General features: G+C 36.7%; 1 protein-coding gene across 7 annotated transcripts in view; it reads right to left on the bottom strand.

Annotated features, from left to right (window-relative positions):
• METTL15 (methyltransferase 15, mitochondrial 12S rRNA N4-cytidine) overlaps positions 1-24,600 on the bottom strand; it is a 180,051-nt gene that overhangs the window by 6,737 nt on the left and 148,714 nt on the right. For all 7 annotated transcript variants that reach the window (XM_044753739.2, XM_014831445.3, XM_070491383.1 and 4 more), the window contains exon 5: positions 23,959-24,137. In XM_044753739.2, coding sequence (XP_044609674.2) covers positions 23,959-24,137 — 179 coding nt within the window. The remainder of the gene's footprint in view (positions 1-23,958; positions 24,138-24,600) is intronic.

Genomic DNA, 24,600 nt, shown 5'->3' with positions numbered 1-24,600 from the left:
TTCAGCCAGCTATCTGTGAGACTGTGAGATTCCTGACTAATTCTTTTAGTTGATAGAATCTGTTTTTATTTCAAAGTATTCACATAAAGTGAGACTTTATTAATATTTGCTATTATGCAACTTCAAGTTTATATAATTTCATATTCACCTTAAGTACATCTACACTATATATGAATCTGGAGCTGACAAATTAACATCACTGTGATCAGACAAGCTTTTCTTTTAGGCCTTGCCAATATCATATCATGGAGAAAGAAAAAGAGCTTTCATTTATACAGGTATGCATTGCTTAACGAGGATATGGTCTGAAAAATTGTCCTTAGCTGATTTCATCATAGTGTGAACATCAAAGAGGGTACTTACACAAACCCAGAAGGTACAGCCTACTACACAGCTAGGCTATATGGTACTAATATTATGGGATTATCATTGTATACATAGTCCATTTTTGACCAAAATGTCATTATGTGGCACATGACTGTATTTAGGAATGGATGGTCCTGAAGATAATAGGGTAACTTTAATCCATGTAGCCCATGTAGCTTTAATCCATGTAGCCTTCTTCTGGGGTTTCCTTACTTTTGTTTAGGGAACTGTAATCTGGACTATGTCCATTGGGTTTCCTGGAAAGAATTTCTAGGTATGTCCTGTCAACCTCCTAAGTTGCATCTTTAGGGACCAGGAGATGACAAATGATCGCAATGGGCACCGTGTTTTGTGGAGCTTTTTGGTGCTGTTCTGGAGATCAAAGGCACATATCCTTCCTTATTTAATTAGGTTCAATTTCCAGGGCTATCCTTCCTTTATGTCTGTAATTTATAGGAAGAAAGCTTGGCAATGCAGATTGTGTAAGATGAAATAAAAAAGCAACAAAAGAATATAAAACAGCATATAGTAATGAAATTTAAAGTAGTAAAAACAAAACATCAACTGGCAATGGTACAAACAGACAAGAAGACAAGAAAGGATTAAGCAAGGTTCTCTGTCTGAATTAGAGAGTTTAAAGACAATGAGTAAATGTCCTGTGCCTCTGAGGTAGCAAAAATGGGTTTCCTTGGGAAAGTCACTGGTCAGAGAGCAAGGGAGAGACTTCTCTCAGGTTTGCACAGACGAGGCAGGAACATCTGTCTACAAGTCATTGGGGAAAAGGATTCAAAAGCTATACCAGATCCCATGCCCATCCATGTGCTGGACTCGGAACTAGGCCACAGGAAGAAAACAGTGAGACCTGGTCTCCGCTCTTGAGGAGCTCACTGCTTGCAATCCTTCTTCCCCTTCTCAGCTCCATATCCTGTTACCAGAAACAGAAACTGGGCCCTCTGCTTCTCCGTTTCCTGAGTATAATCACAGAGTCTCCTATGGCTAATTGACTTGATTAAGGCATAGAGTAGGTAAGACAGAAAATATGGATTCCACCACAGTTTGGGTCATTTGGGTTGGTGCTGAGAGGAAATCTCCTTTTTGTGTTTTCTAGTCCGTCAGTGGCCTTAGTTGACACCGGGCCAGTGAGCACCAGTTCTGAGTGGGAGGAGGAGCGCCTGTCCCTTGTGCGGCCCTCACCACACTCTGCCATGATGACCAGGTTCCTTGTCTGTCGCACTCACTGGACTCTGACCTCCTCGGCAACAGGACTACTTCGTGTTCACTCTCAGATCCCTCAAGCTCAACAGAGAAGCCTACGCTTCTTAACTCTGACTGCACACCAGTCACCTGTGGAGCTTCTGAAACAGTAAAGTCCAGACGTGCTGAATCAGTTTCAGGGGTTTATTACACAGGATCACTACTTTCAAAAACCTTCACAGAGGATTTTGACTTGCAGCCAAGATCGAAAACTACTCCAGTAAACACTCTAGTGTTTGTTGAAAAGATAATGAATAGATAATGAATAAAGAAAATAAATGGATAAATGGATAAAAATGCAGCATCACTACTACAGTTTCCTTCACATCATTGGATGGATATATGAAGAACATAATACTCAGTCACATCAATGAGTGACTAAATAAAGAGCATAGTATTTTTAGTCACAGAAAACATTATGAGCAGAATTTAAAAATACTGTCATGAAACAGGTTCTGTCCTATATCCTATTTTTTTGACTAAAGGTGACTGTGGGTACCAAATTATGATTTTAATGGAGCAGTTGAACTCTCAAATTTGCTAGCAATTTCAGTGTCTCAATAGAATTGTTTGCATGTATTTAAAGATATCCGATGCTGACTGGGACTGTCCTTAATGAATCAATCATTTGCACATGCAATGGTGCACTTGCAAAACTAAGTTTAACCTTAGGAAATGCAAGCTTGCAAGCCTTTATTAACTGAAATGAGCAAATGTGCAAGGTGGATTTTATTTTTGCTTGTTTCTTTTACAAAATAAAATAAGGTATGAGAATGTAATGGTAAGATTTTGAAATTTGTATTTAAAAAAATTCATCAAGAACTTCAGTCATTTAAGTCCAAGTTTTTCCTCCAAAGATTAATGCACAATATTGTTGAGATTTTATGTAGGCTTTATGTCACTTAACACCTATGAAATCCCAAACGACAAATTTTCTCAATTCTTCAAAATAGCAGAAGTTTTCCTCCTAATACTTTAAAATAGCAAAATTATGTCAGTAAAACGGACTACAAAAGGAAATTAAAAGCTAATATACATTTAATAGCAAGATGTTTTCAAGTTAAGTACACTTTAAAAATGTATATTGAAGGGCCAGCCCCAGTGGCCTAGTGGTTAAGTTCAGTGAGCTCTGCTTCAGTGGCCCAGGTTTGGTTCCCAGGTGCAGACCTACACCACTCTGTTAGCAGCCATGCTGTGCTGACAGCCCACATACTAAAAAACAGGGCAAGAGTGGCACAGATGTTAGCTCAGGGCAAATCTTCCTCACCAAAAAATAAAAAGCATAATGTGAAAAAAATGTACATTTAAAAGTAAAGGTACATTAAATTCACTATGGGATAACAAGTTCTAATTTCAACACAATTTGGAGACATTATTTGGAACTTACGTCTCTCACAGTAATGTTGGGAAAATTCATGACCTAAGAGATTGGTCCTAGCTGTTCAAGATAGTTGTTAAAGAATTCTGCCTCATTAGAGGCACTCCCTTCTCACATTCCAGATCAGGTTTGTTGTTGTTGGTACTCTCTAAGTTCCTGACAGTTTCATATCCTTACTCTTTTCTTTCTCTCATATCAGCTGATTCTGATTGCTCTCTATCTGGAATACATCCAGAGCCTACCACTTGTCACCAACTCTGTCAACTGCTATCATGCTAGTCCAAGCCATCACCATTCTGCACACAGCCCCCAGACCAATCCTTTTCACGCAAAAGTTAGATGCTATCATTCCACTGTTCAACATGCTAGTGTCTTCCTATTACATGAAATAGGCACTGAAGTTCTTGCTTTGGCCAAATGTCCCTATGTCATATGCAGCCTCTGCTTCCTATGCTCCCTTTCTCTGACCTCATCTCCTGACCCTGCGCTCCTACCCTTCACTGAGCCAGGGCATGGTCCTGTCTGGGTCGTTCGACCTGTATCTAGAATACCTGCCTTCACATCCTGGATGGCTTACCCCCTGCCTCATGCAGGTCTCTTCTCAAACATCACAAAATTAGAGAGGAAGTCTCTGACTACACTTATGAAAAACAGCACCCTGTCACTAGAGTCCCCTTTGTTTTATTTATTTATTTTCATTATACCTTATCAGGGGCAAATGTTTACTTGTTTCCATCTGTCTTCTTCCACCAGAATACAGACTCAGTGAAAATAGAGACTTTGCTCCTGCTATAAATCCTTTGCACCGAGAAGAGTTGGTGGATGGAAAGAGTGATTATATTTATACTTTAAAGTTATAAACATAGTCATTGCTAAAAAAAAAAAAGAAGCAAAAAGAAATATTATCAGTTGTATATGAAGCAAAATGCTAATGTAAACTACTCCTTAAATTTCACCCCAAGAGGCAACCAAGCGGTATACTTTCCAACTTTTTTCTTGATAGACATTTATGACATTTTGTATATAAAGTATGTATACATATATATTTATGAGAAGGGAACGATCTGCACAATTATCTATAACTTGCTTTCTTTACTTACCTTACTTTTGAAAGTAATTTCAGTTGTACAGATGCATCATAATTCATTTCGTTTATTCATTTAACAAATGTCTGTAGTGTCCAGCACAGCCCCAGCTAACTGGAAATGCAACAGTAATTAAGACAGAGGCAGTCTCTACTCTAGTGGAGCTTATGTTGCCTCCACAGCAGGAATATTTAGGATAGTTTCTGTTTTGCTGTCACCAAAATTGCTTCAGTAAACATGTGACCTGCGTATTTTAAATTTCTGCATGGCAGAAAACTACAAAGTAAAACAGTCACAATCTGGGAAAAATATTTGTAACTGTATGTGAACCTGTGATGCTATGTCTCTAGGATTAGAGTTCTTAAGTCAAAGGCTACTCATGCTCGTTTAGATTTGGATCACTACCTCTAAATTTACTCTCTAAATAGATTGTACGAATTTTCTTCCATGAATATTATATGCGAGAGGCCATCTCCCCACATCCTCACTAGTACCAGAAATTCTCTCTTTTTTTACCCTTGATTAATAGTCTAGTAGTAGGCAAATGATAGCTTACAATTGTTTTAATCTGCATTTCTTTGGTCATGAGTAGAATTGGGCATCCTTTCAAATCTAATGGCCATTTGATTTCAGGTATGAATTGCTTGAACAAACTCTGTTCTTGTTTTCAACGTGATGTTGCTTTTTTCCTTATTGATTTGGAAGAGCTATTTATAAAATAAGGATATTAAACTCTGTATCTTATGTATAGTTGCAAATATTTTTCCTGGACTGTGACTGTCTTTTCACTTTGTAGAGTTTTTCTGCCATACAGAAATTAAAAATTTCTATATAGACTTTTTTTTTATGTCCTTTAGATTTTATCAAGTTTAGGAAGGCTTTCTGCATTCACTCCAAAATTATAATCAACTCTATATTTTTCTGGTATACTTTTGGTTTTATTTCTTACATTTAAATATTTAATCCATAGGAAATGTATGTTTTAGTATGGTATGAGGTAGGGATATAACTTAATTTGTAAAAAAACTATGTAGCCAATTGTCCCATTTATTAAGCGGTACATTCTTTCCCTACTCATTTCAAGTACCACTTTGATCATACGCTACATTTCTATATACAAATAGATCTGCTTCTGGATTCTCAATTGTGTTCTATTGACGTATTTCTCCATTTTTCTGCCAATATCAGATTATTATTGTGGTTTTTTTTCACAGTACATTTTGCTATCAGGTGGGGCAAGACATGACCCCTCCCCATTATCCTTCTTTCCAAAGTTTCTTGGGTATTCTCATGCATTTAGTATTCCAAATTAAATTTAGAAACAATCTTAAAGTATATAATAATAAATATTTTGATTGGAATTACAGTAAACTTCTAAAGTGATATGGATAAAATTCACATTATCATAATATCAAAACAATGCATCCAGGGAACATAGTGTTTCCATTAATATTTTACATGTCCTTCATTAAAGTTTAATAGTTGTCTTCACCTAAGTCATGGTCAGGCTCTTTGTAAGTACTGTGTTTATACATATACATTTTAATCATACCTCTGGAAAAGCATAAGAAATGACAATACTTACATTAAGACAACACGGTATAATAGAAATGGCGATGAGCTCTAGAAAGGAGAAACTAGGTTCAAGGATCAGATCTCTCACTTTCTTATGGCTATTTGATGTGCAGCAATAACACTTAACTTCTGAGTTTGTTTCTCCACTAGAAAATGAGATTACAACACTTCTCACAGGATTATTGTGAAGATCAAATGAAGAAAGTGTTCAGGAGCACCTAGCGCATACTTGGCACAAAGCAGCCACTGTATGAATGCCATTCGCGTCTTTATTTATTCACTATTCTCAGCTGCAAAATGGAGCAGCTGATGAGGGGATTTCGCACGTTAATTTGAAGGTTCTGCCAAAGAAATTCTACTTTCATCCCGGACTAATAGAAGAGTAGGTGGGAGAGAGGGCTGTTAAACCCCCGGAAGCACCTGAGTAATGCTTATTGGATTTGGGCATCAGACTAAAAGACCCCAGCATCAAAAATCAAGTATAAAATTTTCCTTATGTACAAATTAATGGTGTACTTATAAGTTTACAGAGTAGTATTTAGGCCTTAAAAGTATGAAGACAGCATGGCATAGGAATGAGAAATCACTAAAAAATATTTTTACTTTGACCTTGACTATTTAATAATTGATGCTAAGAATTGTAAGAACCCTAATTTCAGTAACCTAAACCTTCCAGGTTGTATTACATTCACCCGGCCAGGAGATTATTTCTCGTAATTAAACTTCTAGATTCTTCTTGCCATGTAAGTATACAACTTGTATCCTGGCATTTAAGCACACAATTTTTTCCTCTATTCTTTTCTTATTCCTTTGCTCTAGTTTTCACGGAGCACCTTTCTGCACAGGTTATCTTCTTTCTTAGGCATACTTCCACAAGGATAAAATATATTCGTGAGTCATTTTATACCATGCCTTTTGTTTTCACAGTTCCAAAAACCCCAGTGTATTTAGTCCATTTATTAGCTGAAGAAATCTGAGGCTACTAGAAATTGTTTATATTAAAACTGGCATCAGTAATATTTGGTAAAATTCAATAATTATATCCTGAATAATATATTGTTCTTTCATTTAGCCAACACTTATTACACACAATGTACTAAACACTGAGGACTAAAACATTCATGAAGACACAGTCCTTGCCCTCAGGAATTCACACCCATTGAGAATGATATGCACGTATTGGGAAGAGGCCTGCAGAGAAGGATTGTACGCACTGTTAAGGGAGCATAAAGAAAAAAAAAACCAGAATCTTGACCCCTTATAGACAGCATTTTCCAAACTACTGTTCTGGGAAACAGTGACCTTGTGAACTATTGCACCTTCAGCCCCCAACGGAACACCAGCAGGTCTGCTGTCAAGTAAGTTCCAGAAATGCGGCGTGCTACACTCCTCAGAGATCCACAATATCCATCAGCATGGTAAACTTCTGAAGATAACTGTTTAACTTTGTGTACCTAGCATTTCCAAACTTTTTGAAACAGAAACTTACAATTTTTAATAACAACTATCCATTCCATAGGATTTGTTTTTCTGGGTAATGTACTTGGGAAAATACTGAAAGTAGGTTTTGTGTTAATCACTTTCCACTTATCTTAATTATGTCATTAAATCCCCTATAATAATTCTGAGATCTAAGAAGTAGATATCTTTATTTCCATTCAAAGGTGAAGAACTGAGGGGTTAAATGTCTCTTCCCAAGTTCACAGGGATTGTAAGTAGCCAAATGGAAACTCAGGTCTTTATAACACAAAGTCCACCCCTTCACTCTGTTTTGTAATATAGTGTGAACTTCCTCAGAAGAAAGGCGTAGCATTTCTGGCTAGTTCATCTGAGAAACAGATCCTGAAAGCTCAGATCATCAATAGTTTTGTTTATTTTTTCTTTTAAACAACTTATCTTATTATGTAGGTTTGTAATTTTTCAGTTTCCTGAGATGTTCTTGAGTTTCCTTGTCTTTAAAGTGTACCCAAAACACGGATACAGTTTTAAGATGGTATGTTCACCAAACCATCTCATCTCCTTTTTCCTGATTAGAATTTAAGGAAGTTAAGATGAAATCACGTGGTTTAGAGTGATTTCCAGAAGCTCTGATTCCATGTCTGGTGTTTCATATAACACTCATTTTCTGGGAGAAAACGAATGTGGAATCTTTACTTTAAGCCTGAATAGCCTTTTACTGAGAGATGTTGTAATGGAACCCAAATCACTTTGCATCAAGTTGCAAGAGTTTGGCTTTCTCTCCACATTTCCCTTGGGGAGATGGGCATTGTCAGGCCTAAAGACTGCGCATCTGGTGGCGGCAGCAACTGCCCTGGTCTCTTACTCTGGGAACGGTAATGAATACCTTTGGCTTTTGTCCTTTTCGTTCTATTGAAAATAATGTTTTGTTAGCTCAGGTTATTAGACTGTGCATTTGTCTCTCTTTTTCATCAGCTTTCTTGATAGTGGGTTTAAAAAAGAAACAGTTGCTGCTGCTGCCATTATCAAAAGACTTTTTGGGTAGTTATAGATTACATGTTTTTGATTAAGAATCCAGACTCATCCAATGCAGTACATACTGGGCTTTTCTCGACTCACCTGCTAGGAGGGGAATGTTTTACAGTTGCTATTATATTCTAAAAATGAGTGCTTAATATTCTCCAGCTAAGTAAAATGAGGGGACCAGCTCGTGTACAATTAGGAATAAAGGGCTCAAATGGCTAAAGTCTTGGGAAATTAAAGCCAGCTCCTTTTATCTCTTCTTTAACTTCTTGAGAAATGTTGCAAGAGAAGACTGAAGGATTTCCATACACTTGTCATTACGCATTTCCTGTAAATACACAATTTTAGCCATAACAGGGCAGTGCTCCTTGCTCTCATTCTCAGTCTTGAATGCTCTTCTCCCTCTTCTTAAAGTTGATGCCTACTCATCCGTAATACTCACTAAGGTGCCACCTTTTCAAGGAAGCTTTTGCATGACCTTTTTATAAATATTTCATCTAACTACTTACCACTCTATACTACTTGTCTATTAACCTCTACTAGGCTGTAAAAGGTCCAAATACCTCTTCCTATTTTCCTTTATATCCCCAGTCCAAGGTCTAGGGCCTGGTGCACAGTAGGTGGCAAAAGAGAAAATCCACTTAATGAGAGATATTCTTTCCGTCCCACAGATCAAGATGTACCATAAAAAGTAGGCTGAATGTGGAAATTCATGCGCTCTCTGAAGCCTTGGTAAGATTTTGTGTGTCTGTGCAGCGTTATGTGGAGATACTCTAGGGCTTCTATCAAATTCCCAAATGCACCAGGGACTCCAAAGTAAGTACATTCCTGGTGAAAACACACTGAGTTTGCTGAGTTTCCAGCTTACAACTTACCACCTTTAATGATACCACCAAAAAAGCCTCTGCCTTCATTTAGTCTTGCTTTGTTTTTCTTTAACTCCAGGAGGATCACCACTTAGCACCATCGGAAGCATTGACTGAGAAGCTCCTTCCAGCCCTGGATCAGTGAATACTCAGTTTTCCTCTGACTCACAAGGGATTTCACATTAAAAGTAAGAGAAAAGCTTGCTTAGTAACAGTCTGCACTGTATACAATAATAGAACTCAATTTGTATGGGGAAGTGGTAAGATAGATTTCATTCATAAAAAACACCATGCTTCTGGCTAAATAACTTGAAGTCCCAGAGAGAAACGATCATTTTTAGTTCTGGGATACCCTTATGCTACTTACACTTTTTAAAATTTAATACATTCACATGTTCAAATGTATTGAGATTTTTAAGCTTGTGAATGAAATTAGCAACGTGCTGTGGCTGTCAATGTGAAGCATTGCAATTCCTCCTGAGTGGTAGGGTTTAAAAATTAATTCAGCTCCTGCACCTGTTTGCCTGCATTCGTCTGTTGAATTTCCATCACATTTAATAAGTCTCTGTGACGCAACTCGTGTCCTTTTGCCTGGGCTCCTATAATACGGTGTTAAATTCTCACCCATCTGAAATTCAAGTAATATTACAAATTTCAAACTGTTAATTAAAATCCGTGAACTTGAATGGTTCTGGGTAAAATTGGCTTTACTCAGTGAGATTCTTCTTAAACTTCTTCTGCGTCTCATCTAATCCCCAACTCCTACCAGGTTAAGTCTGATGACAACATGATCTCACTATGGGTGATTGAGGCTTACAAATCCTCATACAATAGGGAAACAAATCAAGTTATAAGCTTGAGCAAAAGGGTCACGAGGAACATTACCTGCTGAGATGAAATAAGAAACATGGCTCAGAATTAAAGGAAAGAATTGATATTTTTCATACATTATTTTTCAATAAAACTAATTCTATACTACCTATGTCTTAAAATGCTTAGCATAGTTGGGACAGCTCAAACAGAATCATGGTTCCTATTACCTATTTAGGTGGTCAACATTAAAATTAAATACTGAATCTTTAAGGAGAGGTTGAGGCCTAGTTGCCAGATGCTGTGAACTCAAAGCAGAAGTCTAAGCAGGAGGTTTCAGCATATTCAAGACCTGTAATAAGATCCTTTATTTGAACTTTTAGGAATAGTCTACAGGACACGCAGTACTGCTGTCAAAGTTGGGCAATTTACACTTCCCAGGTATAGGCGATGGTTACAGGAAAAGGTATTTAACAATGTTCCCCTTTGTCTTGTGAGGTCAGCACAGACTCATAATGAATCCTACTGCTCCAAGGTAAAGCTGCTTGCCCTCCTGTAGCATACTTCCCCCGCAAGGGAACACTGCTCAACGGTATTACAATGATCTTTAAAAAATTTTTCTCTCTCCCACTGAAATGGAACCTTCCAGAAGGCAGGGATTTTGTGCTATCATCATTTTTTTTTATAACAGCCTTGTTGAAAGATTAATAGACTATCTGACTGAATTAAGGAAGAGATGATCAATTTCTCCAAAAGCATATGGATTTTAATTAAATCGTCGATTATAAATATCTTCTTATTTTCTACCACATCCAAATCCAATACTGAACTGTCCCCTCCCATCTTTTATTTTTCCTCATTCTTGATCCCACCAAATTGATCTAGGAGCAGTGCTTTGGATAATTTCCAGTGAAGGATTTTGGTTTCTAGAAAGATGGGTATCTATTTTGAAAAACAATGTTTCAAGGGCTAAAGGCATATATCTGTCATTAATCTCACTTAAGGGATTTAGCCTAGAAAGGAAGTACCCCCCCACCCTTAAATATACACAAAAAAGGATATTATAAGATTTTTAATAATAGCACCCACCAGGAGGTGAGACAAATATCTCATAATAAGGTTAAATAAATTATATTTAATTAATTAATTAAATACACATTAAATAAAATATGGTATTTCTTACTGATACATAGTATATTGGCATAAAAATTAAGTAAGTAACATGATAAATTATTAAGTGAAAAAGTTTAAAATTATTTATATGCAATCATTTCAACTAAAAAATCATAGCTTAAATAAAGATAAAGAGATAAAGTGAATATGAAAAATCATAACATTTATGTTATGGTGGTAGAGTGTTATTATAGGTTTTTAAAGTTTTCACTTGAATTCTTTAACAATGATGCACGACTTATAAATTAAAATGCTTTTATAATAGAACCTATCTCACAATTTCTCTAAGATCATGAATTTTAATTATTTTTTATGTGTATTTGTGAAGTAGATTCTATCAAAAACTAGATAAGGCAAATTCTTTGTAATGATTAGCTTTTGTCAAGTGCCTATCATATGCCCACCACTAGGGTATGTGTTTTTTAAATGTGATTTGTAGTCATCCCAGCAATCTGTTAAGTTAGGAACCATTACCCCTATCTTAGAGAGGCTTAGAATGGTTACATAACTTATCCAACTTCACACAGCTAAGAAGAAGCAGAGCTGAAATTTGAATCCAAGTTTTTGCATAATATCAAAACTAATTTATTTTCCCATTATTCAAGGACACACTAGAGTGCAGAGATATGAACTCTGACTAATAAAGCAAGGGTGAAGAGATATTAAAAAAAAGACTAGTATTTGTCTTTCTCTGTCTGGCTTATTTCACTTAACATAATACCCTCAAGGTTCATCCATGTTGTGAATGGGATGATTTTGTCTGTTTTTTACAGCTGAGTAGTATTCCATTGTATATATATATATACCAGATCTCCTTTATGCACTCATCAGTTGATAGGTACGTGGGTTGCTCCACGTCTTGGCTATTGGGAATAATGCTGCAATGAACATAGGGGTGCATGTCTCTTTGAATTGTTTATTTCCACTTCTTTGGATAAATACCCAGTAGTGGGATAGCTGGATTGTATAATATTTCTGTTTTTAATTTTTTGAAAAATCTCCATACTGTTTTCCACAGTGGCTGCACCAGTTTGCATTCTCACCAGCAGTGGATGAGGGTTCCCTTTTCTCCACATCCTCTCTAACATTTGTTATTTTTTGTGTTAGTGATTATAGCCATTCTAATAGGTCAAAGGTGATATCTTAGTGTAGTTTTGATTTGCATTCCCCTAATGATTAGTGACATTGAACATCTTTTCATGTGCCTGTTGGCCACCTGCATATCTTCTTTGGAAAAAATGTCTGCTCAGATCCTCTGCCCAATTTTTGATTGTGTTGTTTTTTGTTGTTGTTGAGTTGTATGAGTTCTTTATATATTTTGGAAATTAACTGCTTGTTTGATATATGACTAGCAAATATTTTCTCCCCGTTGGTGGGTTGTCCTTTTGTTTTCTGGATGGTTTCCTTTGCTGTGTAGAAGCTTTTTAGTCTGATGTAGCCCCATTTGTTTATTTTTTCTTTTGTTTCCCTTGTTTGAGTAGACATGGTATTGGAAAAAATGCTGCAAAGACCAATGTCAAAGAACGTATTGCATATATTTTCTTCTAGAAGTTTTATGGTTTCAGGTCTTATGTTCAAGTCTTTAATCCATTTTGAGATAATTTTTGTGTACGGTGTAAGATAATGGTCTACTTTCATTCTTTTGCATGTGGCTGTCCAGTTTTCCCAACACCATTTACTGAAGAAATATTCCTTTCTCCACTGTATGTTCTTGGCTCCTTTATCAAAGATTAGCTGTCCATAGATGTGTGTTTTAGTTCTGGGCTTTCAATTCTGTTCCACTGGTCTGTTTTTGTGCCATTTCCATGCTGTTTTGATTACTACAGCTCTGTAGTCTCTCAGAGAGCTGGGTATGCAGCTTAGATAACTGTCTTTCTTATTAACAAGAACAGCCTTATAATAATTCCTTCTTATTATCATGTATAGCTTATAATAACCCTCTATTACTTAAGTTTGCCTAAATGTGTCTTTGACATATGCAACCTAAAGAAGTCTAACATGATACTATTTGTGTGTCTGGTAAGTGATTATTTAGGAAAGAAGAAAGGAAGAAGAAGCATTAAACTACATGCAGGGCTCCCAAAGGGGATGTGTGTGTGTGTAAAACCCACTGAAGAGGTGCTCACTATATACATGTATGCGTGTGTGTGTGGGTGTGTGTACAAAATCAGGAGATGGAACAAATAGAAAGAACTGGAGACAACAGAGCAAATGAGCATAAATATGAAATAACTACATTTACTATATTTAAAATAAATTAAGATTTAAAATAATCAATAGATGCTATAATGAAAGAATAAGAACAAGAGTATTTTAAAAAGCAATAGAACTTTGAGGAAGGACTACTGAATTTAAAAATTCATCAACTGGGTTACACAGGTTAGATACATCTTAAGAGAGACCTAGTGAACCAGAAAAGATCTTACCTCAACTGTAATGCAGGAGACAAAGACATGGGAAATATGAGAGACAGGTTGAATAACTGTGGCACAGGAGTCGAGAGAATTGGAGAAAATACATATGGGAGAAATAATGTCTGATATTTCCAGGAAGGAAGAAATATTAAAGAATTTCATTGCAGGGTCAACTCCAGTGGCCTAGTGATTAACTTCAGCATGCTATACTTCAGTGGCCTGCGTTTGGTTTCCAGGTGCGGACCTACACTGCTCTGTTAGCAGCCATGCTGTGCGGGCATCCCATATACTAAAAAATAGGGGAAGATTGGCATGGATGTTAGCCTAGAGCAAATCCTCCTAAGCAAAAAAAAAAAAAAAAAGTTCATTCTGTTTCATTAATGACCAACAAAAGTAGAGTCAAAACCAAACACATTAACAATTAGACATCAATGACAGGAAAATCTTAAGAGAAAGAAAAGGACCAACTATAAAATAATGACAATTAGACTTTTCATCAACCATAATGGATATCAAGAGACAACAGAATAATACCTTTAAAGTACTGAGTGAAAATAATAATAAGTCTGTTGACGCTATACCCAACTAAATTATCATTCAAAAGTGAGGGTAAAATAAAGATACATTTAAACAAAGTATAAGAATGGATCACTCATAGATCTTAATTGAAATATCTCAAAATACGTGCTTGGGTAAGAAGGAAACTGATCCCAGAAAGGAAAATTGTAAGCTAAGGAAAAAAAAAGTAAACAAGTTTATATATCCAAACAAGCACTAACTGTGAAGACTGCTATCTAAGCAGGAAAGATCACTTTTTTGTTAATTCTTAGAAGTTAAAAGCTTTGTGTAAATCTTCTATATGCCTTCATTGGTGCCTGGCACAGAGTGGACTCATCATAATAAATACTTGATGATTAACTGAATGTGTAATGTGTATATGAAATAGGTGTCTCATCACAACGTTAGGTCCAATTCCCTGCTTTCTTCACGAGGAAACTGAAAATAGAAAAGACTGACCCAGTACTGAATGACATATTGAACCTGATTTACCCTTTAGAAAACGGGAAAGATAGTACAAGTGCTAACACTTATTATTGTAGGTCTGAGCCTACCTAACAATAGAAAGTGGCTATATGCCAAAGAAATCAGTTATAAGACTATCTCTACTAGTTGTCTCTAGTCTCATCCATTTTCTAAACACCACAAGAACTCCAAAGAAATGGACATTCATTTACATTTTATTCAAGAAATATTAGTGGAATATCTATTATCAGCCAAATACTGTATCAGGTCTTAAGAAGGGAGCAATGAGGAAGATATATCTAATCCTCGTTCTTATAGAATTAATAGTTCAGTGAATAAGAAAGTCATTAAATGAATAATTATACATTAGGAGAATGAAAGATGAAGCATATACTTCCTATTGCTTCCTGTGTGCTCTATGCAAATACAAGGGGAGATTATCTGTTCTCCAGTTTATAATATGGTAGAAGCGATTCCAAGTGATTAAAAATATGTGAGGCAATATATAGTCACATAAAGGTTAAAGGGATAAAATAAATTCAAGTGTTTGGGAAATGGCAAAACTGCTAATATTCTTGATAAAAAAAGAGATAAGGAAAAGATAAAAACATATGCAAAGTTAATATAGTTTCCTATTTTTAAAAATTCTGAGGAATATCTTTTCCAGACATTCCATATTTTCTCAACTTCAGCACAAAGCAAAAGATATGACTGAAAATAAATTGGAAGTATTATTCTTAATTTTTAGTTATTATAAAAGTTTGGACATCAAACCTACTCTTCCATTCACTATTCTCCATCCTCCCGCCCTAGAAATATAACCTTTGATCTTTGTCAACCTATTGACACTTGGGGTTCTCTTTTTTTGACATTCTTTTGAGATGATTTGAACATTTTAAGCTTTGAGAATGAAAGCAGATGCTTTTCTTCAAAGAACATTCCCAACATCCAACAGATGATGTCTGAAACTACTATTTTTAGGAATGATGCTTTTTGGGTGAAGTAAAGACATGTTATTGGACCTACCACCTAGACAAGTCTGAATCACGTCAATTTCAAAAACAAGATGGCAGTATAATTAATATATAAGACTGCTGGATCTTGATTCTCAAATGGAGAGCTCTTGTAAATATCTCCTACCAAATTCTTAAAACTTCTGAATAACTAGTTACAGGAACAAATAATCCTTCTTCTTCTTTTATTAATCAATAAAGAGAAGGACTAAGTGGTCAGGCTATTTTATAGGTATCTTTACAAAACTAATACCAATGTGAAAACTGCTAATGTTCCGAACATACAATGCCAGCAGATCACTTTGATTTTCACTTGCAGAAGTACACAGAATATAAAATAATAAGAAATGGAGTAATGGGGTAAAGGGATGCATTTCCCTTCTCTGGTTCCATAGAAGCAGTTGGAAATTCAGCCACAGTCAGGAAGACCTGGAACACTTGATTATGCTGAATTCCTGTTCTAAGAATTTGACTCAACTCAAGGTCACATTTAGGATAGAGGGGAAGATAATAGGGGAGATATTCCCAGGATAAGAGGGGACTTCCAGGGATCTGGAACTGCATTGGGTCTTGGGATCAGATCCAGATTGCCTGTGTTCTCCCCTCAACCTCTCAAATCCTACTTGCTTCTTGGTTTATTTGTTCATTCATCTTTTCATTTCTGCAATTAATGACTTTCTATTGAGTGTCAAGCACGTTTCTATAAATAGCCATCACTTCGCTGCCTAAAAGGCCCAACTCAAAGGTCTCCATGTCTGCAACTTCCACCCAATCTCTCTCTTTAATAACTCAAATCCTCTCACCACATTGAAATCACCCGCTCCCTTCTCTGGGTTTCTACTGCGTTTGTTCATGACTCTGTTATATATGGCATGTATCACAGAGTAACTAACTGAGTAAGTGCTTATACAACCATCTCCCATGTGAGTACATGAGATCCTGGAAGACTGAGCTGTCTGCATTCTCCAGCAACAGATGATGCTGTACCTCAATCACTTCTTAGAACGGGATCTGGAATAGTGTTGTAAATAAGAGCGCAGGGTCTAGAGGGAGGTTACTAACTTCTAGCTCCAGCTTCACTTGACAAGAGAGACATCACCTAGCCTCTTTGTGCTTCAATTTCCTCTTCTGCAAAATGGGGATAAAAGTAGCACCTGCCTCATGGGTTGTTGTGAGGATTAAGTCAGTTAATACATGAAAACAATTTAGGAGAGTGCCTAGTATTTGCTCAATGTGTTAGCCAACATTATTTATTATTATTATTACTGTTATTATTATTAAATTAGGGTTGGGCCACAGTCACTTGGGATTGGAGCATTCTTTGCTCCTCACTTGGTACTCCAAACTGAGAACAGCCAGGTTTTTTAGGGGGAAAGAAGATTTTCAGGTTTTTCCTTCTGTTTTTTTCCTTCACATTTCATTCTCTTCTGAGTTGGACTTCTTGTACAAAAAGTCTCTTGGAAAGATTATTAAAATAAGAAGTTTACTTATGAAATGTCATTTGATAATTTAGTTGGCATGAAGTTACCATACTAATACACACAGTGTACAACAGACTGAACTCAAGAGAATTAAAATGACAGAAGAATAAGTGCATTATCATAGGCAGTGGCAATGACAACTATGATTCACTGGCAAGCCATCCAAATTTAACCGTAGGTTTGACCAAACCATTTTCCATGAGAGCGATAATCAAACTCTCTGACATCTTCATTTATTTCTTAATCGTGGCATGTTACTATAAAGAGTGCTTTTTGGGGAAGATGGAGGAAGCAACAGGTAGTTATTAAAACAATAAAGGGATGGCAAACTAGCCTGATTAACTCTGTCTGGAAAAAGTTTATGTTCCACTAAAATTTTATGGCAATGACTATTTCTTAATGAATGTTTTATTTTATTTATTTTTTATTTTGAAAGTTTCTCTCTGGATTAATAAAACTCTGCTGGATAAAAATAGCGATTTCAGATACAAGTCAAGGGATGAGCCATCATTGCTACCGTGTCAAGATACACTTTACAGGTACCAATGCAGAAAAAGATGACCATTCTCGTTTCTAAAAGTCACAAACCGCTAAAGGAGGAAAGGCTTGGAATGAAGCCATGAGCCTATGAATGATCATGCTGTCTGGCTGTGGACAGGCATTCCTGGATAGAAGACCACAACAGGGCCCTGACTGGTACACTTGTGTGCTCCGTGGAGCAACCCAGGTCTGGAAAGAGGGGAGAACAAAATGCTTACAAGTGTATCTGCACTTTACAATTCACAGAGAACTTTCCCATAATCTCACTTATTGTTCATAGCAAGACCCAGTTATTTCTGTTTTCCAGATGAGGAAATAAGGATCAGAGAAGATAAGTGACTTACTCAAGTTCACAGAGCAAATAAATGGCAAAACCAGAAACAGAACTTGAAGATTTTTGATTCCATTTTCCTGGGGGGTCTCACTCCTCAGTCTGCTTTAATTTATGCTGAACTCTTGGATGTTTAGGCCCCCTGCCCTCTTCAATGTGAAGGGCAGAGTACAGTTGATTCTCAGTAACATCTAACGACTTATACTTTTTTCCCTGAATTTTCATTTTACTTTGGCTGGAAATGTACACATCTTTTTATTGATTTATTTGTTCAACAAGCATTCATTAAGCTCTGGCCATGTATCTAGTTCATGAGTCAGAATAAAGATTACATAAAAGTTTCAGTCAGGGAATAATAAGTCTACACATTTAATCAACAAGAATTAAACATATCTAAGAAGCCTCCCCCTCTCCTTTGCCCATTCAAGAATTGATATGATGAGCCATCTGTCACTTTTTGATTATTCGTGGATTGATTATCTACTTTGTGAAATTGAATCTAAATCCCAATGATCTGAAAAGTGACTGGCATACTTTGACTTTGGCATGAGCTTGGAAACTGCAAGTGAATTTCAGTATTCATTTAAGCAAATCATAATCAGTAGGGTTAAATATAACAATGTTCACCATCATAAATATTATCCACCTCCATTTCAAGATGAGAAAGATGAGGTCTAGAACTGTTCAAGTTTACACAGAAAGAAAGTTGCAGAAACAGAATTTGAACTATGATTTTTTCATTTAACTATATTTAATTTAATAATTAAAATTAAATGGTGATTTTCCTTGATGTATCCAGAGAATGGAAAGAGCAAAGGAAATGTGGAATAGCTCTAATATAAAATATGGACAACCTGTTGAGGAAAATAATCAGACTTCTTTATTCAAAGGGATGTCTAGAACCAATCCTGTCTTTAAGGCTACACAAATCAAATATACATTAATTCTGCAAAATCTAGACCACAGCCATTTTTTTCTAAATTACATGCATAAATCTTTTTTTTCCTGAAGAGCTTGAGAGTTTTTCCATGTATCATTTACCATTATTAAAAATTCTTAACCAATAAAAATATTTTATCAGAGTGCTATTTTTCTTCATAGCATCCCTGAAGAATCCATATTCTCCATAGTTATCATTTCAACTTAAAGACGAATAAACTAAAGTACTGGGAGGGCAGTGTGTTTTTTCTAATTCACCTGTACTTTAGTGTTAATGCTGTTAGACAATATTGGTGTTGTCTAACTGTTTATGACCTATGAGACTGAACATCAATTTTCTACCAACATTGATGTCATTTCACTGAACACAAACTTGAAAAAAGCTAAACCTTCCTGATCTATGTGCATTTTATTGCTCACATCAACCTTGAGAAAGTCTTCACCAAATGCTTCCCAAGGGCCAACACTATGCTACACCCTGGAGGCCCTCAGTGGTACTCAGAGGTACTCAGTGACAAGGACTAGCCACCGCGGTGCCCATGCTGGCTTTCACCTGGAGCAGTGCTGTTCAATGTAAAGACGATTACTTACAATTTTCTATAGCCCCATCTAAAAAGTACAAAGAGACGGGTATAGTTAATTTTAATACTGTATTTAACCCAATAGTATATAAAATATCACCATTTCATCATATAATGAACAGACACATTTTTGAGATAAATTCTTTTTTCAAACTAAGTCTCAAAACCTGGTGTGCATACATGGCACATCTTGATTTGGAACACCCACATTTCAAGAGCTCCAGTTGACACGTGGCTAGTGTCAACTGTGCTGGACAGTGCAGGTTTAGGGGACAGTTGAACAGGAAGCAAGCACTAAGAGCGGCGTGAGCGCTAAGGCAAGGAACGCCGCGCAGCAGGAGCATGTGGGAGAGCTTCTCAACTAACTGTGTAGCACTGGAAAGCGACACTCCAACCAAGCTCAGGAGGATGAGCTGGCAGCAGTCACAGGAAAGGGGAGAGGAGGGCACTTCGATGTTGACGTGAATAGCCAGGGCCTGCAAGGGGGAGTGACTATGCTGTGCTTGGAAGACTATGACAACTTCAGTATGGCTGCAACAGAGATTATTATGGGGAGCAAGAGAGATGAAAATGAAAAGGCAGGTAGGAGCCAGTTCACAAAGAGCTTTGCAAACCATGTAAAGGAATTTGGACCTTATTGTAAGGAATCTATCCTTTCTAAAGACTTGAAGCCTGTATTTATGGAACTGGCAATTTCAGGCTGAAATGTGCTCCTCTTCACTGAAATACAGTGGGGAGAAGAGAGACGGCGATGAAAAGGCTAAAGCTAGATGACCATTTATTAGATGTGATGAAGAGTCTAGTTCTGGGTTAAATGAGTCGCTCAGGCCATTTTCAGTTCTTAGATGTCAGGAATCTAATTCTTCAGCTATTACTGTATTGGAATAGAAATCATGCTTAAAATGTGATCTGTTATTTATAAATTATGTTTGGAGGAAACACTGATAGAATACTGTATACACATTTACATTAAAATCTCTGGCTAGCAGTTCTGAATAGTGCGTATGAACAGTTCTACAGTTTATTTTTGGAATTTTCAAAGTAATTCATGGGAGTTGTAAGTGTTTTGCTCCAACTTGCACCTCAACCCTGTCCTCTGGAGCGCCCATCACACGGAGGAGGCGTGGGGCTGCAGTTATTTGCCGTGGCAGGAGGCACCAGGCTTTAGGTTTTACAAATTACAGCTAATCACTTCAATTACTGTATAATTCTACTAAGCATATTTTGATTACTAGTGTGGTGGTCTTCCTTGTTCTGATGGATTATTAGCCTTTTGAATGCAAAGGAAATGATTTATATTTCCATCAATATATGGGTTTTACTATGTGTCGTGAAGTGTGGCATATTACCAAGTGCTTGATAACCTTGAATATATTTAGTATGAATTTACTAGAACCAGAAAAGACATTCAAATACAGTCACTGCATACTATAGCCTGCCAAAACACATATTCTTTAAATAAAGATATTACTTAGGAACTGTACTGGGTTGAATAGTGTCCTCCAATGTTCATGTCTACCAGGAACATGTGAATGTGACTTTATTTGGAAATAGGGTCTCGTCAGATACAACCAAGTTGAGATGAGGACATACCGGACTAGGGTGGGCCCTAAATCCAATATGACTGGTGACTTATCATAAGGGGGACTTTGGACACACAGATGCACAGGGAGAAAGCCATATGGCGATGGAGGCAGAGACTTAGCGATGCATCTATAAGCCTGGAACAAGGACTGCTGGCCACCAACAGACACCAGTGATAGTCAAGGAAGCGTTCTCCCCTGGAGCCCTGCTGACACTTTGATTTTGGACTTCTAGCCTCCAGAACTGTGAGAGAATAAATTTTTGTTGTTTTAAGCCACCAAATGTGTGGTACTTTGTTATGGCAGCCACGGAAGTTTAATTCAAGGACCTTCCTGGGCCCTCCATGGCTGCCATATTTCCTTTATGAAATACTCTTAAGAGACTTCTATTTAATGTAATTGACAGATTAATCCTTTTCTCTGTCAAACAAGTTATCTCAGGGTAATGCTCGGCTCTCTAGCACCCTACGGAGTCCTGCTCCCACCAAAAGGCTGTACGCTTACAGCCCAGAGCACTTCCTATTTCCATTACACAATTTGATCAAATATTACTGAAACTGGTGAAATATGAATGCAAAAGGAAAGGCAGCTGCTGCTTCCATGAAAACTACGTTGTAGACTTTGGAAACTCTTGATAAAGATGAGTCACATAAAAAAATGCAATCAAATTAGATGTGGATGAGGTAATTATAAAAGACTGAAAAATACTGAAAATTTAGAAAATATGCTTATTCAGACTGCTTTGTAAGTACCTTTGAATTCTTACCTAATTTTAATAAAAATAAAATCAGAGCTTATTGAAGAGATGCTGTGGGTGTGGTTTATGTGGAGTGGACTTTGTGGAACCGCGATTAGGACCCAAGTATGTCCATATTTATATGTATATGCAAAACACAGGTTCTACAATTCTCCACTTGCATCGACTTTTTTCTATTAGCCACACAATCGTAACTTCAGACTACAGTAAATATAAGGGTTTCTACTACAAGCAGACGCTTATTGCACCACGATTTTACTCAGTCCCTTACTCGACTGTAAGCTTCATGAACACAGCGGCTCTTCCGTTTCCTCCCACTCTTCCTTCAGTATTCAGTATAATGCCTGGTAGGGAACAGTCTCTCCCCAAATATTTTTTTGAATAAATGAACATAAAATAGAAATCCATTTTTTGTTTTTCCCTTTTCTAAAGAATTACATCATCATCAATAAAGTTAAATTATTATAGGCTGATTTGAGCCACAAAAATGGATTCATTATAGAGAAGTCAATCTTATTTTAATGGCATTTGCTAAAATGGGGTTTTACCTACATGTATATGAATATTTTCACTTTTACTATATCATTTGTCATAGCCCTAGTATGTTTTTCACACTGTAATCTTTCTGACAATACTTAAATTGTTTCTTTTCTACAACTTCATGTAATTTCTGTCTAATACCACAGTGTTACTTCCCCAAGTTTGCAGATCAGGATCCTGAGACAGAAAAGTTAACTTAATTCCCAATTATTCCTCAAATTCATGAGTTTCCAAATTCTAGATTAGTACTGACATTGCATTAACTGGGTTGTACCCTTGAAGAAACTCCTGACGCTCCCTGAGCCTCAGTTTTGTCAGTTAGCAGATGAGGTCTTTTGACTGGATGATCTCTAGGATGCCCTCTTGCCCAGAGTCCTCATTTTCAGCACCAGAAAATTCTGGATTTTCATATAAATAAAAAAAGTGGCTTCTCACTGCTCTTCTTTCCAATATGGGAGACAGAGAACAACACACATAGCTAGTTAAAGAATGACAGAAGGGATAGGTGGAGATGTGTTCATGAGGATGGAGTGGGAGGAGAGAAAGGGAGTCAACACAGAGGGTGAGTTTAATGTCAGCTAGTCTAACTCTTTTTGAGAAAAAATACCATGGAATATCTTGTGCTCATATAACCCACAAGAATTTTGCTCTTACTTGCCTAAAGGGATCTCAGTGGTAAGTTGGAAGGGCCTTGAGGAATGCAGCTTAAAAAATTAAAGATGCAGTCAATGCTTTATATTTTATTATCATAAGTAAGTAAAATATAGTCTTAATAAATTATGTCATAAAACAGTTGCTATATAATCTCCAAATCTTGATCCAAGTGGATTTATAATTGTTTTAGTCCTTAAATTATGGATAATATTAAGATAGAGGCAATCAACATTAGGTTCCTTTTATAAGCTACAAATATTCCTTTTTTCTACTTCTTTTGCTACTTAAGCAACTCAATAGGAACCATTGAAAAGAAATCTTAACACATTTGGTAAATAAAAGTGATGTACGGTTTCAGATGGTCCAACAAGATGAAGAATTTACCATTGGAATTGTGTTAAATAACTGCAGGAGTTGTATTTTGCCTTGAAAAACTTTCATCATGAAACACAGCTGTGAAACAACTTTGGCTTCAAACAGAAAGGCTCTAACAAAGCGCCTCCTAGCTAGACTTGGGTTCAGGAGGTTTATGGCGGCGAGCAGCAGAAAAGAGGAAATGTTTCAATAAGCCCCTCGGGCTGATGGAGTCAGCATTCACAAAGTGGAATAACCTACACATCACATACCCTTTGTTAGCTGGTTGTTTAGAACAGATGGATGAGTCACTGGATTTTATTTTAGCAATTGGGCAATGCAATTCTCCTTTTGCCCAAAATATTATAATGCAGAAATGTGAAACTAAGAGAGGTAATGTCAGATCTTATACAGAATGCTTATCAACCACTGTGATGGATCCAGAAATTCTTCTGGTCTTGTGATTCCACGTTTCACCTTGGTAGGCACAAATGACAAATCACCTCATGCAAAAAAGAAGCCTATTATTAAACTAATCAGCAAACTACAGCATATTTTAAAAAAATTGTGTATGGGGAAGAGGTGTTCAAGGAGGGAAGCTTATAAACCAAAAGAAAGCTGGCATGAGAGAAAGATAGGCAAGATTCTATCCTGCATGATTTCAAGAACAAATGAATCCCTCTGGGAGTTTGGGGAATTTATATATATATATACATATATGTTTTTTCTCTCAGACACTGTTCAGAATTAATGAGGGTACCTGCGACGATGCTGGCAAGCTGCTGGGTTCTGGTGATGGGGTAGATGCTGCGTGCCTGAACGATTGCTGAAGCGATTTTCTTGGCATGCTTCTCCTCCCCGTATGTTCTCAGGATGGATGCAAGTGCCTGTTGATCTAAAGCGTTCACAACATCAGCTGCGGTGGGCATGTCAGGGTACCTACGCACAAGAAGAGCCAATTAGTTCACTGACGTCAGTTTTCATTGACAAGAGGTGAGACTTCAGAGTACTGAGACATAAAGTCAGGCATGCACACATAGTCTAAGAGAGCTTCTGAGGTTTTTAAAGTCAGAGACTGAAACCCTACACAAATGAAATAGATTTTCCATTTCAAATACCCATCATTATGACAAGTGGGGACTGTGTGTGACATTCATCAAGGTTAAGGGTAGCAGGAAGTTAAAATATTTTATTAATCTTTAATTCACAAAGAAGTTATTATTACTCATGCAGATTTCCCCTAAACTAAAATAATGGAAAATGTTTGGACTTAGTTTGCTCAAAATTTAAATTACTGCTTGAATTTGTTTTTCAGTATAGAGGATACAAAGTTTACTGACTGATATTTAAATGAGCCTAAATCTCAAATACTTAACTAAATCTAAGACTGTAAAGGAACCAA

The sequence above is a fragment of the Equus asinus genome, chromosome 20 (assembly GCF_041296235.1).
Source record: "Equus asinus isolate D_3611 breed Donkey chromosome 20, EquAss-T2T_v2, whole genome shotgun sequence".
NCBI lineage: Eukaryota > Metazoa > Chordata > Mammalia > Perissodactyla > Equidae > Equus > Equus asinus.
Note: the sequence above shows the minus strand (reverse complement) of the source record. Positions and strands in the feature narration are given on the sequence as shown.